Here is a 19,650-nt window from a genome sequence, read left to right as displayed (position 1 = left end):
TCCCCCCCTCGCGTGAACGCGCATTCTGCTGCGCTTCCAACAAAAGCGATCGTATTCTATATAAAACGCTTATTAAAACAATAAAGCGAGCTAATTATAACAATTGGGAGATCCTAGTCTATATAACGCGTTTATTTAAACAATAAAGTGCGATCGTATTCTACAAAATGCGTTTGTTAACGCGGATGAAAAAGTCACCAACGTCAATGCACGCTTCCAACAAAAGCGATCGCAGCAGAATGCGCGTTCACGCGAGGGGGGGGGGGGGGATTTTGCGTAGGAGTCGGATTAGGGCACAACACCGGCTCGTGAGCTTTTATACCCGTGGTCCACACGAGAAAATGACGCGGAAATGACGCGATGAGGAAGCCGAACAGTCCACGGCGTCTGTTTTGCGGGCATACCACCGATGAACAGCGGGTTGGCCAATTTTGCGCATTTTCCATCGCGGGCAACCACGGGCAAAAAAAAACGCAAAATTTTACCCGCGATACAGACGCAAACGGCTGTGTGACCGGGCCCTTACATTGACTTGGTCTCTCCATTTTCTTCAGTCATATTGTTCAATTCACTTTTAGCTTTCACAGAAACACATTTCTAAGTGAACTAATCATTTTTCCCAGCTCATACTTTATTTTATTTCAGATATTTTCTGGATAGGAACTGTAAAAGTTTAAGTGGGCTTTCGGTGTAAAAAAAATTTTTTTTTTTATAAAATTAAAGAATGCTTTAGTTGAAAAAAGATTGATTTTTTTGGAATTTTTTGGACTCCTTTTTGCAATACATTTTTACATGCATTACCTTACAAGTCCTCATCAATACCACACACCTTACACAAGTAATTAAAATTCTATTCACAATAATTCCATTAACACTGCTATAATTCTTTATCCGCTGGTTTATCTTCTCTCATTCATTTGTTTTATATGTATGGAATTTTAAATATTTTCTGTCTAATTGTATTGATTTAAAAAGATAATTTGAAGTAAATGGTGAGTGATTTTATTGTAAGACAAGAAAGTTAAAACACAATACCTGATTTGGCTGTCCTGCACCGTTGGTATTATACAAAAATTATGCATGGATTTGGCCCCCTCAAATCTTTCAGATTTAATATTCCCCTATGTTCATGCGTGGAGCCTTCACTCAGAAAATACTGGTCTACTAGTGATCCCAAGAGCCAAGAAGAAATCCACAGGTTCGAGAGCGCTCTTCATTCGGCCCCCGATGCTGTGGAATGCTATGCCCCCTGAGATCTGATCTGCAATCTCAGTGGAACTGTTTAAATCCAGGCTTAAAACACACTTATATTCATTTGCTTATGAATGACCTATATTTCATGTTGATGATGTCTGTGTATTGTTTGTTGATGCCCTTGCAACATCCATTGCAGCCTGGTCTTCCTGGAAGAGGGATTACCTCATGTGCGGCCCCTGCTCAAGGTTTCTTTATTTTCCTCATGTTTAGGTTTTTGAGTTTTTCCTTGCCCTCATGAAGATTTTAGATCATGGGGTGGTGTAATAATAGTCTCTAGTCTGTACAGCCCCTCGAAACTTCGTTTAATTAAGGGCTGTAAAATAAACATGACTTGACACCACTTTTAATAATCAAAATAAGTATTGGGCCTGTAATCGACAACTCTGCAATTTAAATAGGGGAATTATGATTTTGTGTTGATTTCCTTTTTCCCCATCATTAGGTTCCCAAGGCCATTTGCCCGGACAAAGCGACAGCCTACCTTGAGATCCTCTTCCAGCTGCTGTTTTTCTCTGAGTTTCTGGAAGTCGCCGCGTGCCTTGGCCTTCTCCCTCTCTTTGGAAAACTCTCTGCCAGGGAGAAGGGGCCAGGATGTGCATCCAGAGGAATCACAGAGGAAGAAACAGAAAAAGATATCTGGAGTGAAAGTCTTGTTCAAATAAATACGCAGTCTGATGATGTGCCTCTAAAAGGTGCAAGGAAGGAAAACCTGTTAAAGGAAAGAGCTGTGTTGTGTTAGTACGTACGGTAGAGACATGCACACATGGTAATCACTTTTTATTTGGGTCATCCTTACTATTCGGTGCCATTCCAGTATGGTAACCATCACTCAAATAATGTAAAATATTCAATGTTTTCAACATTTTATCTGAAAGAGGATATAATTCTGTAAAATCTTAATTTGATCATTTACTTCCCACTTGACATAGGCCAAATATGTCCCTTATTAGTGCATAGAGGTAACAAGGGGGCAGTAGTAAGAGGGGACATTTTATGCTTAAGTTAGCCATCAAACGTGACTTGGGCGATAGCATTTTAGTGTACTTGTACTACAATCAGTGTAGTTTATTCAAAACTAATATTAGATAGATAGATAGATAGATAGATAGATAGATAGATAGATAGATAGATAGATAGATAGATAGATAGATAGATAGATAGATAGATAGATAGATAGATAGATAGATAGATAGATAGATAGATAGATAGATAGATAGATAGATAGATAGATAGATAGATAGATAGATAGATAGATAGATAGATAGATAGATAGATACTTTATTTATCCCCGTAGGGATATTCACACCTTCAGCAGTCTACTTTGTTGTTTATTAACAGATTAACAGGATGCCCTCGGGGTGCTTTGTTGTAATTTAGCCACGGTGTGGATGACTTCACACACTAGTCCGAAAGTACGAAGTCCCTGCAGCAGAGGATACACCACCTCGTGTTAGCGAGTCTACCTCCTCTCCGCTTCCCGCAGGCTTTCGTGTCTCTGTCTAACAGCTCCAGATAGCTCCGGTAGCCCGGGTAGCTCCACGTTAGCGTCCGGGATGCTAGACGTGAGCCACGTTTCCGTAAAACACAGCAAACTGCACTCCCTGTGCGCTTTGATGCTTTTCACGAGCACCGCCTGTTCGTCGGTCTTGTTTGGTAGCGAGTTCACATTTACCATGATTACGGACGGTACCAAAGACTTATAACGCCGCTAGCAGCTTAGCTAGCTCCGGGTCTCCATCCACGATAGGGCCCCCTCATTACGGCGGCACAAGAATTTTTCAGGTCAAGGAGTTGATTCCTCGAATAAACGCATTTTTGTGCGTTAAAACCCCTACCGATAGGATAGAAAGTAATCCAAAGTGTAGTCATCAAACGGGACAAAAAACACCGAAGATAGAAGCAGACACTTAAAACAATAAATTACAAAAAGTGTGAAATAACATGGAGCTGCTGGAAGGGCTGCCGTTCGCGGCAGCGCCGCTTTGATCTAGAGAGTATTTTTCTTATTCTGCATACATATCTTTGTGTATATCTATGGTAGAGGGAAGTTAAGGATTCAAGAATTTGATTTTAAAATAAGCTAATTTTTATACCAAAGATACAATTTTATGTCACTGGGACTCAAATAGCACCAAAGAGCAGGGATGACCCTTTAAGTTAATGTCTAATCATTGTTCCTTTCTGAATTTCCGGATTGTAAATGTTTATTCTGATGACTTACACCTGACCCCAAAATTCAATTGTTGGTTTCCAAGGCACGTTCTCATGCCCACAGTAACCTACGCAAGTTGGGGGAGGATCTCCAAGGTCGCCATGTAACATCAATCTCTTCTAAATTATCAATCTGTTTACGGCCATACCACCTAGAGAACGCCCGGTCTCAGGAAGCTGAGCAGGGTCGGGCCTGGTTAGCACACGGATGACAGAACGCCTGGAAATACTAGGTGCTGTGAATAAGTCATTTGGTGCATGCTCTGCTGCGACAGCACTGACTGCGACCCCATAGTATAGTCGGTGAAAACTAATTTCCCTAATGGGACCAAATAAATTGTATCATTATTATTATTAACTCACAGGTCACTGAAAAGATCCCGTGTACGGTCAGTCGGAATGAAAAGGAATTTCCAGGCCCGGCGTTCTATTTGGTATACAGTAAATGTTGCCGCCTCATTCTGATTCCTGCTTGGCTATAAATTGTCACACCACAATAGGACACAGTACCCCCCCTTCCCCCACATTCCTCAAAACACTGCGGGTAAAGCAATTGGGATAAGGTCAGACTGTGTACTGTGTTAACGGCATCATTAGTCACAAGTCAGACAAGGACCCGACAACCAAACCACCTCAAGTTGTTTGTACCTAATAGACCTTTATTTTTTTCTTTCCCAATTCCAAGCTGTTGGTGTATAATTCCTTGGATGAGAAATCTAGATGCAAGGATACATCATAATCAGTTGGGAGGAAATATAGGATTTAGAAGAATTATTATTTATATTCCTGTATTCTAAATCAGAACGTCACTTCGAATAACATAGTACATTAGACTATAGTTGCGTGTTTCTAGCTTCACAAGGGGAAGTTTTAAAATCAGATTTATTTTAAATCCCACATCGCCATCTCCTCCCCATTCTGCATTCACCCGCTGACTCCACCGTACCACCTCAAATCCTTTTGCAACAAAAGTAAACACAATTTCATTTTTCCTTACATTAAGAAAACATGTATACTGTTGTTCATTTATATACACAAATACTACACGTTGTTAGCACTTATTATATACTATTGTATTATTCTAGTTTGGGTACCATTGGCATTATTTAAGCATTACCATAGGTTTTCTATCGTCCACTATACACAATTTTCACTTTCCGATTCCCACCTCAGAATGGATAAAAGTCACTATGCAAATCAGGTGAAATAGAGACTCTGTGGAAATAACTTTTTCATAGCAAATAATTACTATAGTTTTTAATATTACGACTCTTCATTGATATTAGGTGGCATTAAGCAGTTGTTGCAATATTTGAATAACCTGTCAATTATCCAATTGCTTAGATCGTGAACTGGATGAACTATAAATGGTTTTACTTCAATTATTGTCTCAATTACTTCATTTCTAATTAAGAATAATTTATGTATAATTAAAATTGCAGAAAATAAATTAATGATAGTACATGCATACAGAAATGGAAATCAAAATTTTCCAAAATAAGGTAAAACCTTGGTTTCGGGCCACATTTGGCCTGATCAATTTTTTGGGGTGAAAATAAACAAAATTTTCCAAACTGGAAAATGTAAAGTTAAGTTCCCACATGAGCAAAATATTTTATTCAGTTTTATTACGAAGATATCATTTATGACAAAAAAGAATAAATGCAAATGTTAAGAGTCAACAAGCTAAAATTCCAAGTTTTATCAAAATTTCTAAAGAAATATATCCAAGCATTTAATCCATTACGAAAAATAGATGACGATTGATTTGTTAACAGATTAGTTGTAGATGAATATATTCCTTGTGTTCCTTTAAGTATTATATAAAATATTACACAAACAGGGGTAGTCAATGGAATGGAAGTTTAAAAGATTTGATTATTGTGACTAGACAATTGTGATTATCTACATAAAAGAGATGTAGAATAAGAAAAATATAATAATTATTTGTTGACAAAGCACTTATGAAGTTGCTGCACCTACAGAGTGCAGAAAGTTATCAGTGTGTTGGACATAAAGGAATGTCGACACTGGGCAAATTTAGCAGACATACGTAATTTAGAAATTGGCATAGGTTATTTCTAATTGATCAGTTAAATGCATTCAAAAGAATCTAAGGGTCTTATTTTTGACCAAAGCAAGATCCAAACAGTGCCTCTGCCCCTAGCCAAGACCTGTCATTGTGTCAAGCATGGGCACGACAGGCCCGTTTTTGGGGGTGCTCAAGCACCTCAAAATTCAACCCGAGCAATATGTAGAATTTCTTGCACCGCATTGTAGTATTTATGCAGTAGTATTTTTAAAGAATCTTCTATAGCAGAATTTTTGTTGTATTGCTGTAGTATTACTTTAGCTGTGTTTTAGTATTATTTTTTGTAGTCTTTCTGTAGTTGTATTTTTGAAGCATTTACATAGTAGAATCTTTGTAGTATATCCTTAGTAATTTTATAGTATTACTTGAGTTGTATTTTTGTGGTATTCTTGAAGTATTTCTGCAGTCAGGTTTTTCTAATATTTCTGTAGTATTTTTTACATTGTTCCTGTACACTTATTTTGTAGTATTTGTTTAGAATCTTTACAGTAGTATTTTTATAGTATTTCCGTAATATATTTTTTGCAGTATATCTGTAGTTTTTTTGTTAATATTACTGTAATATTCATTATTTATAGAGGTATTTTCTGAGTATCTAATTACATATATATATATATATATATATATATGTCTCATCTCATCTCATCAGCTGAACCACTTATCCTCAGTAGGGTCGCGGGGGTGCTGGAGCCCATCCCAGCAATCATCGGGCAGTGGGCAGGGGACACCCTGAATTGGTTGCCGGCCAATCGCAGGGCACACGGGGACAGACAACTCACTCGCTCAGTCACACCTAGGGACAATTTGGACCGGCCAATTCACCTGAAATGCATGTCTTTGGAATGTGGGAGGAAACCGGAGTGCCCGGAGGAAACCCACGCAAGCACGGGGAACATACAAACTCCGCACAGTAAGGCCAGGAGCTGGAATTGAACCCACGCAGAAGGTTCCCACAACCTCAGAACTGTGCCGCACACGCGCTAACCACTGCGCCGCCGTGCTGCCCATATATATATATATATATATATATATATATATATATATATATATATATATATATATATATATATATATATATATATATATATATATATATATATATATATATATATATATATATATATATATATATATATATATCTTCGGGCAGCACGGCGGCGCAGTGGTTAGCGCTTGTGCGGCACAGTTCATGTCATGGGAACCTGTCGTGGGTTCAAATCCAGCTCCAGACTTCCTGTGCGGAGTTTGTATGTTCTCCCCGTGCTTGCGTGGGTTTCCTCCGGGCACTCCGGTTTCCTCCCACATTCCAAAAACATGCATTTCAGGTGAATTGGCCGGTCCAAATTGTCCATAGGTGTGAATGAGCGAGTGAGTTGTCTGTCCCTGTGTGCCCTGCAATTGGCTGGCAACCAATTCAGGGTGTCCCCTGCCCACTGCCCGGAGATGGCTGGGATGGGCTCCAGCCCCCCCCGCGACCCTAATGAGGATAAGCGGTACGGCTGATGAGATGAGATGAGATATATATCTTCATTATATTTGTATTATTGTTGTTTAGCAGGCTGTAGTTTGCCCACCCCTGATCTGGATGCTCAGCAACCCCAACCTTAAATTGCCTCTGGTGTCAAGGCACCAAAGTGATACTGTCATCGGAGAGTTAATAAACTGTACGTAGAGTTGTCAGTGTTGCTTGTCTAGAAGAGGGAGATTCTGACAAGCAGAATGGCCCGGCGTTGCGAACCATTGCGCACCGACGTATCGCTCATTCTAAAATGACCCGTGGTAACTATCTTACGAGCTGAACAACCGCTCCTGCCCGGCACTCGTATCCCTCTGCGGACGGTTACAGCTTGCTGCAGTACGGCCCCACTCTACCTGTGAAAGAGACGCCGCCCGGAGCCAATGGCTACAAAAAAACAATGACTCACCAGCTTTCACCACCAGCGAGAGATTCCTATACTCACACCCGCTCGGTCCAATGGCTAATTGTAACACATACGTTTCAGCAAATCTTGGCTCCAAAAACTTCACCCAAGTAAAATGCATAGCAGCGCCTGGCCATGTAAATCACTTTTGTTTGTACTTATTGGTAGGTACCTTGATATGAAACCTAGCTTAAGACACACACAGAGGCCTTAAGTACCACTGTGTACATTTTCACTAAAATCGGTTAAGCCATTTCAGACCCTGTAACTCACATACAAACATTAGATTAGATTAGATTATTTTTAAATTGGATAAGATAGATTTAAAGAACAGATTTAAATTCGATTTGTGTTTGGATTACATCGATTCAGATAAATACATTTCACCACTGGTGGCTGGCCACAGATATAACTTCTGAAACACAGTTTGCATGCTACAGCTTGGAATTTGAAAAAGGATATGAGCTTTGCAGAGGGCCGACAAGCAAACATAGAATTAAATGCAGAATTTACATTGATGCTTGGACATAAGCAATTGATAAAATAAGGGGATTCAATATCACTGTATTTTCAATTGCAAACATCCCCTAATATCAAGAATGAAGCATGGAAAGGAAAGGTTAGTCTGAAGTCATCTCAGACCCTGGCCTTACCCGCTCAAAACACCCAGAACCAAGTTAAGCACAAAGAAGGATCCGATGATGATTAAGGTGACAAAATACACCCACGGCCACTTGTACCCTACTGCATCATTCACCTGGTGGAGAAATGGAGGAACAGAAAAGAGGAGCAACAACGTAGAGAGAATGGAAGAAGGAGGGAGGGAAGATAGGGGAGGGTTAGAAACGTGGTCATTTTTGGAATGCGTCACTTGGTCAGGAACCTCAGCAATTGGCCAGCTGCACTTCGTGAATTCATGAAGACCCAAGAAAGCTCCCATTTGTGCCCGCGTCTGACAAAACCAGGTGCCTTTTTGGAAAAGGGAAAAGCGTGCAATGGGTTCAAACCCAAATCAGATAATTACCTGCTTAATTAGTAACTTAAGAAGAGACATTATAGTCAGACACTGTGCAGCAAGACTCCCATGGACTCAACATTACTACAGTCCTCAATTATCATTCTTTATTTTATCTGTTGATATTTTTTTACACTTTAACATATTTGAAATATGTACATCATTAAATAATTAAACCCTTCAATGAAATTATAAAACATTGTCTTTATTCCCATCTCCATTGATAAAAAGTAGAGCTGGGTCTGTGCTTTTCTTCCTCAAGACGAGTATGACTTCCTCATTTTTTGTGGTGTTAATTATCCTCCCAAATGAGTTATAACCACATTCATCTCCTCCTATCTCCCCCTAAAAATATCCTATTTCTATTCATTGCACGATGACAGTGTTTCCTGGGGATGTTTCATACCATAATTTTCAGACCCATACCTACCGTAAATTCCGGACTATAAGCCGCTACTTTTTCCCCAAATTTTCTACCCTGCGGCTTATTCAGAGATACGGCCAATTTATGTAATTTTTCTAACGGGCCGCTCGAGTATGAGAGGTAAGATTTCGACCAGTGGAATAAATGTGCCGAGGAAGATCACGATTTATGAGCGTTAACATACCCTCATCGTGCAAATTGCACACAACAAGGCTCATGACGCAGCCACTGTGTTCAAAGAAAATGGGCATATTACTGGGGTGTATTGAAGGAAGGGAGCGTGGGCCGACGTCTTCATGATTAAATTTCTTTCCCACATTAGGAAAGACATCCTATACATCTCTACCAAGAAGGAAGAAGCGGATGATCTGGGGTTTTGGGGTTTTTAAGGGTTATTGATCTATCTTCGTTATTCATTATCCATTATCCGTTATCGGTCAGTTCATAATACGCTACAAAGCCTAGGAGCCGGGACACTTACTCTCAGCCAAAAGGCCAAGCTAAGGTCCTAGCCCTAAAGCCTTGCTGCGATCATTGCGAATGCACCGTTCCCTGCCGTAGTCCCTATGATTACGGCTTTTATTTTCTTAACAGTCTTATTAACAAGTTGGGTCTTTTTAGTAGCGTGAGGCTACCTCCCAAAGGCACGGTTAGGTTGAAAGTTATATTATTATTATTAAAGCTTTGAAAAGTCTCTCGATGTACCGTCTTTCTTTGTAAATATGTGTAATATGTATTTACAACTGTATATTTTTGTAATGTATTTATTTGAGACACTTATTCTGCATGAGCAAATTAAAAAAGAGGGGCGGAGCAAACACCAACGCTGATGGGAAAGTGGGGAACGGAAAAGGTGAGTTTTTGTGGACACGGCTGACAATAATGGATATATATTTTTCCCACACTTACCTTTGGAAATATACACTTTTTTTCCTTGGATTACTATCAACGGGCACCCAGAATCTGCAGGTCTGCAACAAATTTTAACTACCTACATAATATTGCGTTCAATTTGCCGGCTGTGATTTTAGACTGTGTGCCTCAATGAAGGATTAGCTTGCTCTGTCCACTCCACACATCGGCCCGGTATTGCGGTAATTCAGGGAACGGTGCATTCGCACTGATCGCTGCTTGGCTCTGTGGCTAGGACCTTGACTCAGCCTCTTGGCTGAGAACAAGTGTCTCGGCCCCTTGGCTTATTAGCGTACGGATAATGGTTAGTTGATAAAGAATATAGAACAATAAACCCTATTAGTTTCAATCACTGGACTTGAAGTTTGGCTTGGACTTGAAGTTTGGCTTGGATTAATCTCGTGTTTGTTTGATGTGGTTGCATGCGGCGTATACACAGGTGCGGCTTGTGTATGGACAAAATCGGTTTTCCTCCTGAAATGTGATGGGTGCGGCTTATAATCAGGTGTGCTCTATAGTCCGGAATTTACGGTATATCCAAATTTTGAGGAGTCTTTAGTGGTAATTGATACCAATACCACATCCCGATACTATTAGTACTTAAAAATCACATTTACGCTGCAAAATATGACCAATATTTTTTAAAGAAATAACTTTAAATCCCTTAAAATCTTTTTTGTGGACTCTTTCAGTGCCAGTGACGGCACATAGCTGACAAAGGGCGCCTTACTGTTGCATGCCATCGTCGGCTATTTGCAGGCAACTAACTTTTATGTTTGGAACTGAAAAAATGCCTTGGCCGAGTCCAAAATGTATATCAAGCCTATCATTAACTTACTTAGTAGTTGGCAATGATTTTTGTCTTTCTGAGAAAATCAACCCAAACCCAGCGTTAAAGTAGAAGAGAAGTAGAAGAACAGGTCAGGAGATTGAGTGTAGTTTATATGACAGTAAAATGCACCGAATACAAACATATGATGCTTGACAACAACCTTTTTCCACTCATTTATTTAAAAATGTGAGCGCAGAGGGTTATTACTCCAAGTTTAACGGAAAAGTTGAATTAAAAGTTGGAAGACTGAAAAAGAACAACAACTGTTGCCTACACAATCGTCAGAATTTCAGACTGTTCTAGGAGTATGACTTCCTCGTTTTTGTGGTGTTGATTATCCTCCCAAGATCCACATGGACTTTATTGACACTAACAGGAAAATTTTGCGTAGCACGGACTCAAAATCTAAACATGCGGCAGGATTTCCAATCGTGTTTCCAAGATCGTGTCCGATTGTGAATTCTGGGGGTTCAGACAGTATTTTGCCCTCTATTCTATCAATTCTGCTTCAAGCTGTGTGATTTTTCCAAAACTTCGATAATTTCAATGGCAAATTACTGAAGGAAAACAAATAAGTAGCAAGAATTCCTTTTCTGTGGTAAGGATAAGAGCCTAAATGATCAATTTTTCTTGATAAATCAGTCAAAATACTCAAAAACATCTGGAAATAGTTGATTCTTTTTACAAAGTATGCATAGCACTCAAAGAGTTGATATTTTATTTCTATCAAAACATGTCTAAAATCCATTTTTGATTCTTTTTTCTAAATCGTCCCTCATTGGTTTATGAGTTATTTCAAAAATAATTGTTTTGTGAACCTGTCAATATTAAATGTATTGTTTGTTTTTGTTGTAAAAAATAATTTGAGGGGGAATCAAAGTGCTTCGTCACGTGACCGCAACATTTTATTTACTGGCAATTTACCAATGCATTAAATGTCGGCTCTTGATTATTAAATAGCCACCTACAATCAGACAATATTGGTTCGATTACAATCACGAGTGCCGATACCTTAAAAAAGGACCCCATTAGCACTGATATTGATACCAAGTGTCGGCATTTACCCATCCCTAGTGGTTTCTTTTGTCTATAAGCATTGAGCTACCACACTGCACCGTTCTTTTTCCGTGGTCTGAAAGAATGTTTTAACTGGAGGCGCCAATGAAAACAGAATTGACTCTATTAAACAAACGATGAGTCACGTTTATGTGTTTATATTTGTATTATCTTGTGGTTTAAGATATGTACATAATAAATGTGAATAGCACCAATAATTGTCCCGTTTCAATTATTCCTTATTCCCATGCCGTGGTAATTTTTCAGTGTTCTACCTCCACAGCTGACCCAGAGGCTGCATTATTTAAAGCCCGACGTCTCCCAGAAGGCCAGCAGCTGCTTGTACTTTGCAAAGCGGGTCACCTGCCAGCAGAGCACTTATTTACAACACGTTGGCTTTTTTATCCCCATGAGGGTTGCAGATGACCTAACCTGACGTGAACCGTAAAGTGCTAACTCAGAACTGTATACACGCATCAAAACAGGCTTTGTTCGTATGACATAACCAAGAAAATGGATATGCTACAATCCAGGACTCCGAGTTCTGCTTGTCTGTATGTTCTTTCTCTCTCACTCTCCCAATATTGATATTGAATATCGGCCTTATATCAACCACAAAAACACTGTCACCTTTTTTTTTTTTTTTTTACAAATCTCTGGCATTACTTTTATTATTGCATTCATATAAAAGCAGTGCATTTCAGATTCTGCTGCTGTTTTTCTATCGGGCAATGCCTGGATAGCGTTGGCAGAGCCCACCTGATCACAACAACAGCCCTTCTCAAGTAGTTAGCTTTATGAGTTGGACATCTATTGGCCAAACTAAAGAGGAGCAGGACTAAAAGTCTGTTTCTATACGGAATTATTCTTAAAACAATGGCGGTAGATTTAAAGGATCAAGCTACTGTGTTTATTGTAGTGATAAAATGTAGGGGGAATGTTTTTTTTTTTTGATTGGTGCGACACTTAGTGGAGCATTGTGTGTGACTTTCTATTGCTTTCCTTTCGTGATCAATTATTCTGATAACTCTGAATACATGTTTTTGGAATCAGCCTATCAATTATAAATGTAGTCCTCCGTATCCTTTTTCAAGAAAGAAGTAGTTGATTAAGTTTATTTTAGCCCCACTCCAAATAACATCCACCAAGTAATAATATATATATTTATAAAATAGTAACTATGTACAGTAACAGTTATTTAAGAAATGCATGTAAACTGGTAGCTCTTCATACAAAAATGTGGGAAACCCCCAATGTAATGCATCTCTGTTCAATAAACAATAAAATGAGGTGGTGCTCTTCCCAAGAATTTGTGAATCTGAAGAATTCGAGAGTCTGGCTGCACTGTGGACTGCTTCATCCAAGTCACAAAACACACACAAAGCACTCACTCACAAGCAAGACAAGAAAGAGGAAGCGCTTACCCACTTAACACCCCCAAAACGAGATTGAGGACGAAAAAGGAGCCGAAGATGACGAGAGAGACAAAATAGACCCACGGCAGCTCATAGCCCATAGCATCCTGCATCTGAGAGATGGACAGACAAACAGGAAAAGGAAAGATGGGAGGGGGTTAATAGAAAAATTGTCCGTGTTAAGGGGGGGGTGGAATTTCAAACAGAAAAGAGGTGCTGCCATTCCGAAATTTGGTGCAGTTAGGATAGAAATTAAGAAGGCGATTATTATGAGTTGAAGTAATTTTGTGTTGGTTATTTTGGGGAATGTGTTAACAAGATGGAAGCCGAACAAGTGCGAGGGATTTGGGTTACTTCCTGTTATAAACATACTTATCAACACACAGTAAACACAGCAAATATGGTTACGGGTCAAAAATGGGTCCTAATTCAAGCTTTCATGATATTTCTTTAGGTTGTTTTCAAATTCATAACTCAATAACAGATGAAGACATTACACATTGAATTTTATGGGGAATTATATATATATATATATATATATATATATATATAATAATAATAATAATAATTTCCTTGTATTGTCATTCTGTGTAACAATGTACACAGAACGAAATGTCGATATATATATATATATACATATATATATATATATATATATATATATACATATATATATATATATATATATATATGTATATATATATATATATATATATATATATATATATATATATATATATATATTATATATACAGTACCATTACTGTACCATTATTTACTATGAGGTTTTCTTGGCTTTGAGTGCACTGCAAAAAGCCATGAAACAGGGGAAAAATTTACACAGATACTGTTTTGTTTCCGAGCCAGATGTAGTCATGAAAAATCCATATATGGCTCGCGAGCCATAGGTTCCCGTTCCCTGGTTTAAAGTGTTGACTGTCCAAACTATTGTGTGCCAAATGATATATGTATAAAAATGTTATATTTCTCCAAATGCTTAACATGCTTTTGACATAAAAGGTAAGACAACTATGTCACTTAAGCAGTCCAAAGGGAGCTTCTCGATGTTGTTTAAAGACACCAGAGGGATCTGTGAGTTGCAATACCAGGATGTGGAACCAATTTTTCACTCAGAAGACCCGCATACAGTAAAGCGAATAGTCGTATTAAACACTTCGTGCAATTAAAACTCATCAAAATATGACACAAAATAAATTAGTTTGCAGCCTTTGATTCATTTTCTATGAAAATGACCACAATCCATACTGGCACGGTGCCCGGCTCACCCAGTACAACACGTCCGTCCATCCCTCCATGGTGATGCACTGAAAGACGGTCAACATGGCGAAGGCAAAGTTGTCAAAGTTGGTAATGCCGTCGTTGGGGCCTTCCCATCCCATTTTGCATTCGGTCCCGTTGTGATGACAATGCCGCCCGTAAGCCAAAACGGGTGCGCACGGCGCCGGTTTCTCCTCCGCTAATGTGCCTGAGAGGGATATTACATTTCCATACATGTCTGTGAGTTAAACTAACGTTAAACACTTTCAATGCAAATGAATGCAATCCTTCGTCATAAGTACATTTATTAATGGCGTGAAAAAACATTTCGGGGAGCAAGTTATCAGTTGAAAAAACATGGCATATTGCATGACTTTCCAAACAGGATTTTCAAATCTTTTTTACACATAGTTTTTGAAAATTTCGTTTTTTTCCGTTGTGTCCGGAAAAAACTAGGCTCCAAGCATCAATATTTTCGAACGAGGATGTCGCAATCACAATGTTTTTTTTATCTTTTAATCCAAATCGCAGTGATTGGTTTTAAGTACCGGTTAATAAAAATTTTGATCCGATACCTCGGCAATGTATGAGGAAAAAGTTATTCCATGCAATTTCTCGCAAATGCTTATACGCTTATACACACATTATCATTGCACTATTATTACAACTTAAAGCAAGTCACTAAGCACTACGTTGCACATATTTTTGACTATTTCTCATGAGAATCTTTTATATTATTTTCTCTTTAAAGTATTTATTACGCGTTTATCTTGAGGGGCCATGTTTAATCTCTCTCTCTCTCTCTCTCTCTCTCTCTCTCTCTCTCTCTCTCTCTCCCTCATCCATCCATTATCTGCACCGCTTATCCTCAGTAGGGTCGCGGAGATGCTGGAGCCCATCCCAGCCATCTTCGGGCAGTGGGCAGGGGACACCCTGAACTGGTTGCAAGCCATATGCAGGGTACACAGGGACAGACAATTTGCAATTTGCTCATTCACACCAATTTGCTCATTCACACCTATGGACAATTTGGAACGGCCAATTAGCCTGCCATGCATGCTTTTGGAATGTGGGAGGAACCGGAGTGCCCGGAGGAAACCCACGCAAGCACAGGGAGAACATGCATATATATATATATATATATATATATATATATATATATATATATATATATATATATATATAGTTATTATCTATGTTAACAAACGTTTAAATCACTTTTTTTAACACACACAAAATAAACACAAATTTGTATTTAATACCCCTTTTTGTGAGCATAAATTTGATGATGCATATTGATCAACTCAAAACCTCATTCAATTTTTTGGGGACTGAACATCTGTGAGTTTTAAACAAATAAATAAATGCAAGTTAAAAAAAAACAAGCAAACACAGTAAACGTAGCCATGAGGTGTACGTTAACATTGATTTTGAGGGTATTACACATTGACTAAGTAAAACAAAATGCATTTTCATGGAAGTGAAATGAGACATGAATGGTACCAATTCGGTGGAATTACTCATATATGCTTGAAAACCAGATAATAAATGTATCAGTTTGATAGTAACATGGTAATTCGTGCATGCTAAAATGCTACATAGCTTGATGTTGAATTTGTGCATGACTTCATATCTACAGTAGCACACTTGTTTCACAAGCTTGTAAACTGCATTCAAGAGGGTCTTGCTTGCTTGCCACCAAATCATTTTCAGTCATTAAACAGCAATTAAAAATTACATGAATGAAATAGTTCACTACCTGCTTCGTTCTTTCAACTCAGTACGAGACAGGCAGTGGCTCAATTTGGTTGGCCTGTTGAGCGTTGACAATTGAGGAAATAGGCAAGTTAGACTCATTCGAGAATAACTTAGACTTTGCGTCTCCCTAGTAATAAAATAAGCTAGTCACACTCAGAGTAAAAGCGTGTCTATCTGTCTGCATTAGTGTGTGTGCATGTCAGGTAATATGGAGAAATATAAAATAACGATAATATTGTTCAAAAATAAGATACTACATTTGAAAGCTAATTGACCATTAAAATGTGTCTATCGAATCATCTTCTGTCAGGATTTGGACATCCCTAATTTCGAAAAAAAATTAAAATAAAGCTTAGTGCCATTTTAACGCCAATGATTTTCAAGCTCCCTAGCTCTATCACCACCTAGTCTCTGTATGTGCCTTACATTTAAAGTTTTATGTTTCATGATTTGTAATTATATCAGCATTCAGATGTACAGAGACTCAATGCACATTCAGCTCAATGAGAGCCAGGCATATAAATTCCTCTGTGATTCATATTTTTAGTTGACTGAATGCATGTTTGCTGCATCTAATGCTCACCCCGGTATTCCAGATTCTAGAAAATTCCAGTGTTTCCACTTGGGAGAAGTAAAAAAGGATTAAGATGAAGGCAATGTTAGCAGATCTACAAATCCGTTTCATTTTGTAATGACGCACGGTGTTTATTATACCTCTGAAAAGTGATGGGTCCCGGGGACTCGCATGCTCAAAAATCTATGGGTCCCAACAGAGATCCATGGGTCCCCAAAATTTAGTGTTATCGAGGTTGAAATTGTAAATCAGCGACAAATATATAAATAAATATATAAATATAAATATTCATTCAGTCTTAATCATCACACTTATTTGGTAATACAAAGCAGTTATCACTTCAGATTTTTCAGTTCACAAAAATATTGTACATTATACAAAATAATATTGCCGAAATATTAGTCTGTATATTCATGCAGTTTTAATTACTTCAGATTTTCAGGTCCTATATTCTTCGTGGTTTGCTGTCCCGCCACAGTTGTAATGCCTTCTCAAGGTCCAATTGCAGCGACGGAATTTCCATAGCTAATTTGTGGTTTTAATTGTCATTGTGCCGATCCAATGTGCTTTTCTGAAAGTTCGGATTGCGAAATGATTTATGCAATCCAGTTTTTTTGTCACGCTGGGTGCACGCATCACAGAACATGTAGCCTCCATTATCATCCTCCTCATAGCGTAACCAGGAATATAATTGAGTCCATTTTGGCAGAAAAGTCCTTTTCTTGCTTTTGTTTATCTTTCGTCGAATCGTTCGCTTCAAAACACGTGTTTTCCTTGCCTTTGCGGTCTTCTGAAGAATTTCTCCGCGTTATTTCATGCCGGAATTATTGCCGTTGTTACCACTTTCTGTATTATGTTTCGACTTATTACCGACACTGAAGAAATTACCAATTTTTTGTTGATTTGCACCTAATACCAACTGTTTTTACGGAGGCATACTTCTCTTTCACTCGACAACCACCAAAACAATGACGTCATCTCGAAGCAACAATATCTCGTCTGCCGAGATCGGCGCGAGACCAAAACAATAATGCCTGATGAAAAGTTTGGAGTGCGGTAAATCTTTGTTAAAAAAAAAGTATTTGGGTAATAATGACAATTTGGTGTCAAAAAAGTTGCGTCCCGGGGACGCACGTTGATTTGACACACTGCGTCCCCAGCAAAAATGATGCGTCTAGGACGCAGGGACGCGGGCAAACGAGAACACTGGACGCATCCAAAAGAATGAGACAAAAAGACAACTCTAAAGTTATTTTGTATCTAATCAATAGCAGTGTCAGTAAAAATTTAAAACAGCCCTGTGCTAATTCGGAAGGGCTCCCCAAGGAGCTGATGAATACGACGGCTGTGTATCCCACTGGCACTTACTTAGAGGAGCATTAATGCCTCTCGGAGGTACTATAACATCAGCATCACACTCAAGTCCATTTATACCTGTGGGCCTTTATTGGAAATTGGTTCAATCATTTAGGTTGAATGCTGTTCTAATTATTGCTAAAATCACCAACATAAATATTGATTAAATATTTAAGGGAAATGATTGCTTTAAGTGTGTTTGCCTCTTCATTCCTCTCCCTCTTGTCTCCCTATTACAGACACTTGACAGTATCATTAATAAGCTAATCAATGGCACTTAAGAGGTGAACATGAGAATGCCGCTGCGTCAATGGGTGAGTGGGCTTGGGTTTGTGTCTGTACCTGTGTGCTCGTGATAGCAAGTCTTGTGCATCTTTCCCATGAAGAGCTCCAGGCCGATGATGGCGTAGATAATGATGACAAAGAGGACTAGCAGTGCGATGTGGAGGAGAGGGACCATGGCTTTGATGATAGAATTCAACACTACCTGTAAACCTAAGGACAGCACCAGACATTATGAACACCTGTAATAAATATCACAAATAAACAAGAGTCTCACAACACAACATCACTTTACTGTGTTCGGACTGGAATATTTGCTGTGAGCTTTGAATTTCATGTTAGATAAGGTTTTTTTCTGGCAAGGTTTGAATTGAAATACTCAGGAAATCTGCATTTTAGAAAACATACCGAAAAGAAAATATATAATAGCAATATAATTACAAATGATCACAAACAAGATTTAGCAGGGCGGGTAAGTGAGAGTAAGAAATACTGTGATTGTCTCGTGTTGGTCTTCAAATAATAGTACATTTAGGTCAGAGGGTGTAACACAATTCCATCATTCACAGAGGTTCTTTTTCCCCATAACACACTTATTTTTTATTATCCACAGTTGCTGTAGAGAAAGTCGTTATACATTCTAGTTAGAACAGGGTCACCATGACACAAATAAAATGCAAAATGGATTATGTCACCTTGGGGTGCAGCATCGGACACATTGCACATCCCCGAACAGACAAGAACACACACGCATTACAAAGAGCAGATAAGATGTCCGTGAGCCCATCCGCGTTAGTGGCTAAAAAAAATCAATAACCCAACAGGAGAAAAAACAGGAGGAGATCAGACAAAAGGCAAGCAGGTAAAAGTGTGTGTTTGTTCTTGTGATTTATTGTGGGGAGCATCACTGCTTCATTTCATCCCCATCTTGATCTGCACCTGATCCCCAGACAATTATATTGTGTAGTTTTGTCCCTCTACTGCACTGTGTACTTACTGGGTACTCCGGAGACAAGTCGCAGGGGGCGGAGTACTCGGAATGCTCTCAGAGCCTTGACGTCGAAGCCTGCTGCCTTGCCTCCGATTGGCGCGCCCCCGTCACCCTTAGTGGCCTGTTCCAAGATGGCACTGAACAACCTGAAATACAAATAAGATCATGATATTGACATTCAGCTCCAAATAAACAAGCCTTTTTGTTTTTTTTTGGAGTTCAAAGCACACTGTGAAATATAATGTTTAAGCTCTTAAAAAAGGTAAAATGTTCAC

At 38.8% G+C, this 19,650-nt stretch overlaps 1 protein-coding gene across 1 annotated transcript in view; it reads right to left on the bottom strand.

Moving 5' to 3' along the window:
• cacna1c (calcium voltage-gated channel subunit alpha1 C) overlaps positions 1-19,650 on the bottom strand; it is a 215,457-nt gene that overhangs the window by 70,755 nt on the left and 125,052 nt on the right. Inside the window, exons 5-9 of the mRNA XM_088348735.1 lie at positions 19,382-19,521; positions 18,445-18,597; positions 14,423-14,622; positions 13,146-13,249; positions 1,739-1,826 (exon numbers count right to left, since the gene is read on the bottom strand). Coding sequence (XP_088204861.1) covers positions 1,739-1,826; positions 13,146-13,249; positions 14,423-14,622; positions 18,445-18,597; positions 19,382-19,521 — 685 coding nt within the window. The remainder of the gene's footprint in view (positions 1-1,738; positions 1,827-13,145; positions 13,250-14,422; positions 14,623-18,444; positions 18,598-19,381; positions 19,522-19,650) is intronic.

The sequence above is a fragment of the Urocampus carinirostris genome, chromosome 11, assembly GCF_059441175.1.
Source record: "Urocampus carinirostris isolate Australia breed hairy pipefish chromosome 11, RoL_Ucar_1.0, whole genome shotgun sequence".
In the NCBI taxonomy this organism is placed as follows: domain Eukaryota; kingdom Metazoa; phylum Chordata; class Actinopteri; order Syngnathiformes; family Syngnathidae; genus Urocampus; species Urocampus carinirostris.
Note: the sequence above shows the minus strand (reverse complement) of the source record. Positions and strands in the feature narration are given on the sequence as shown.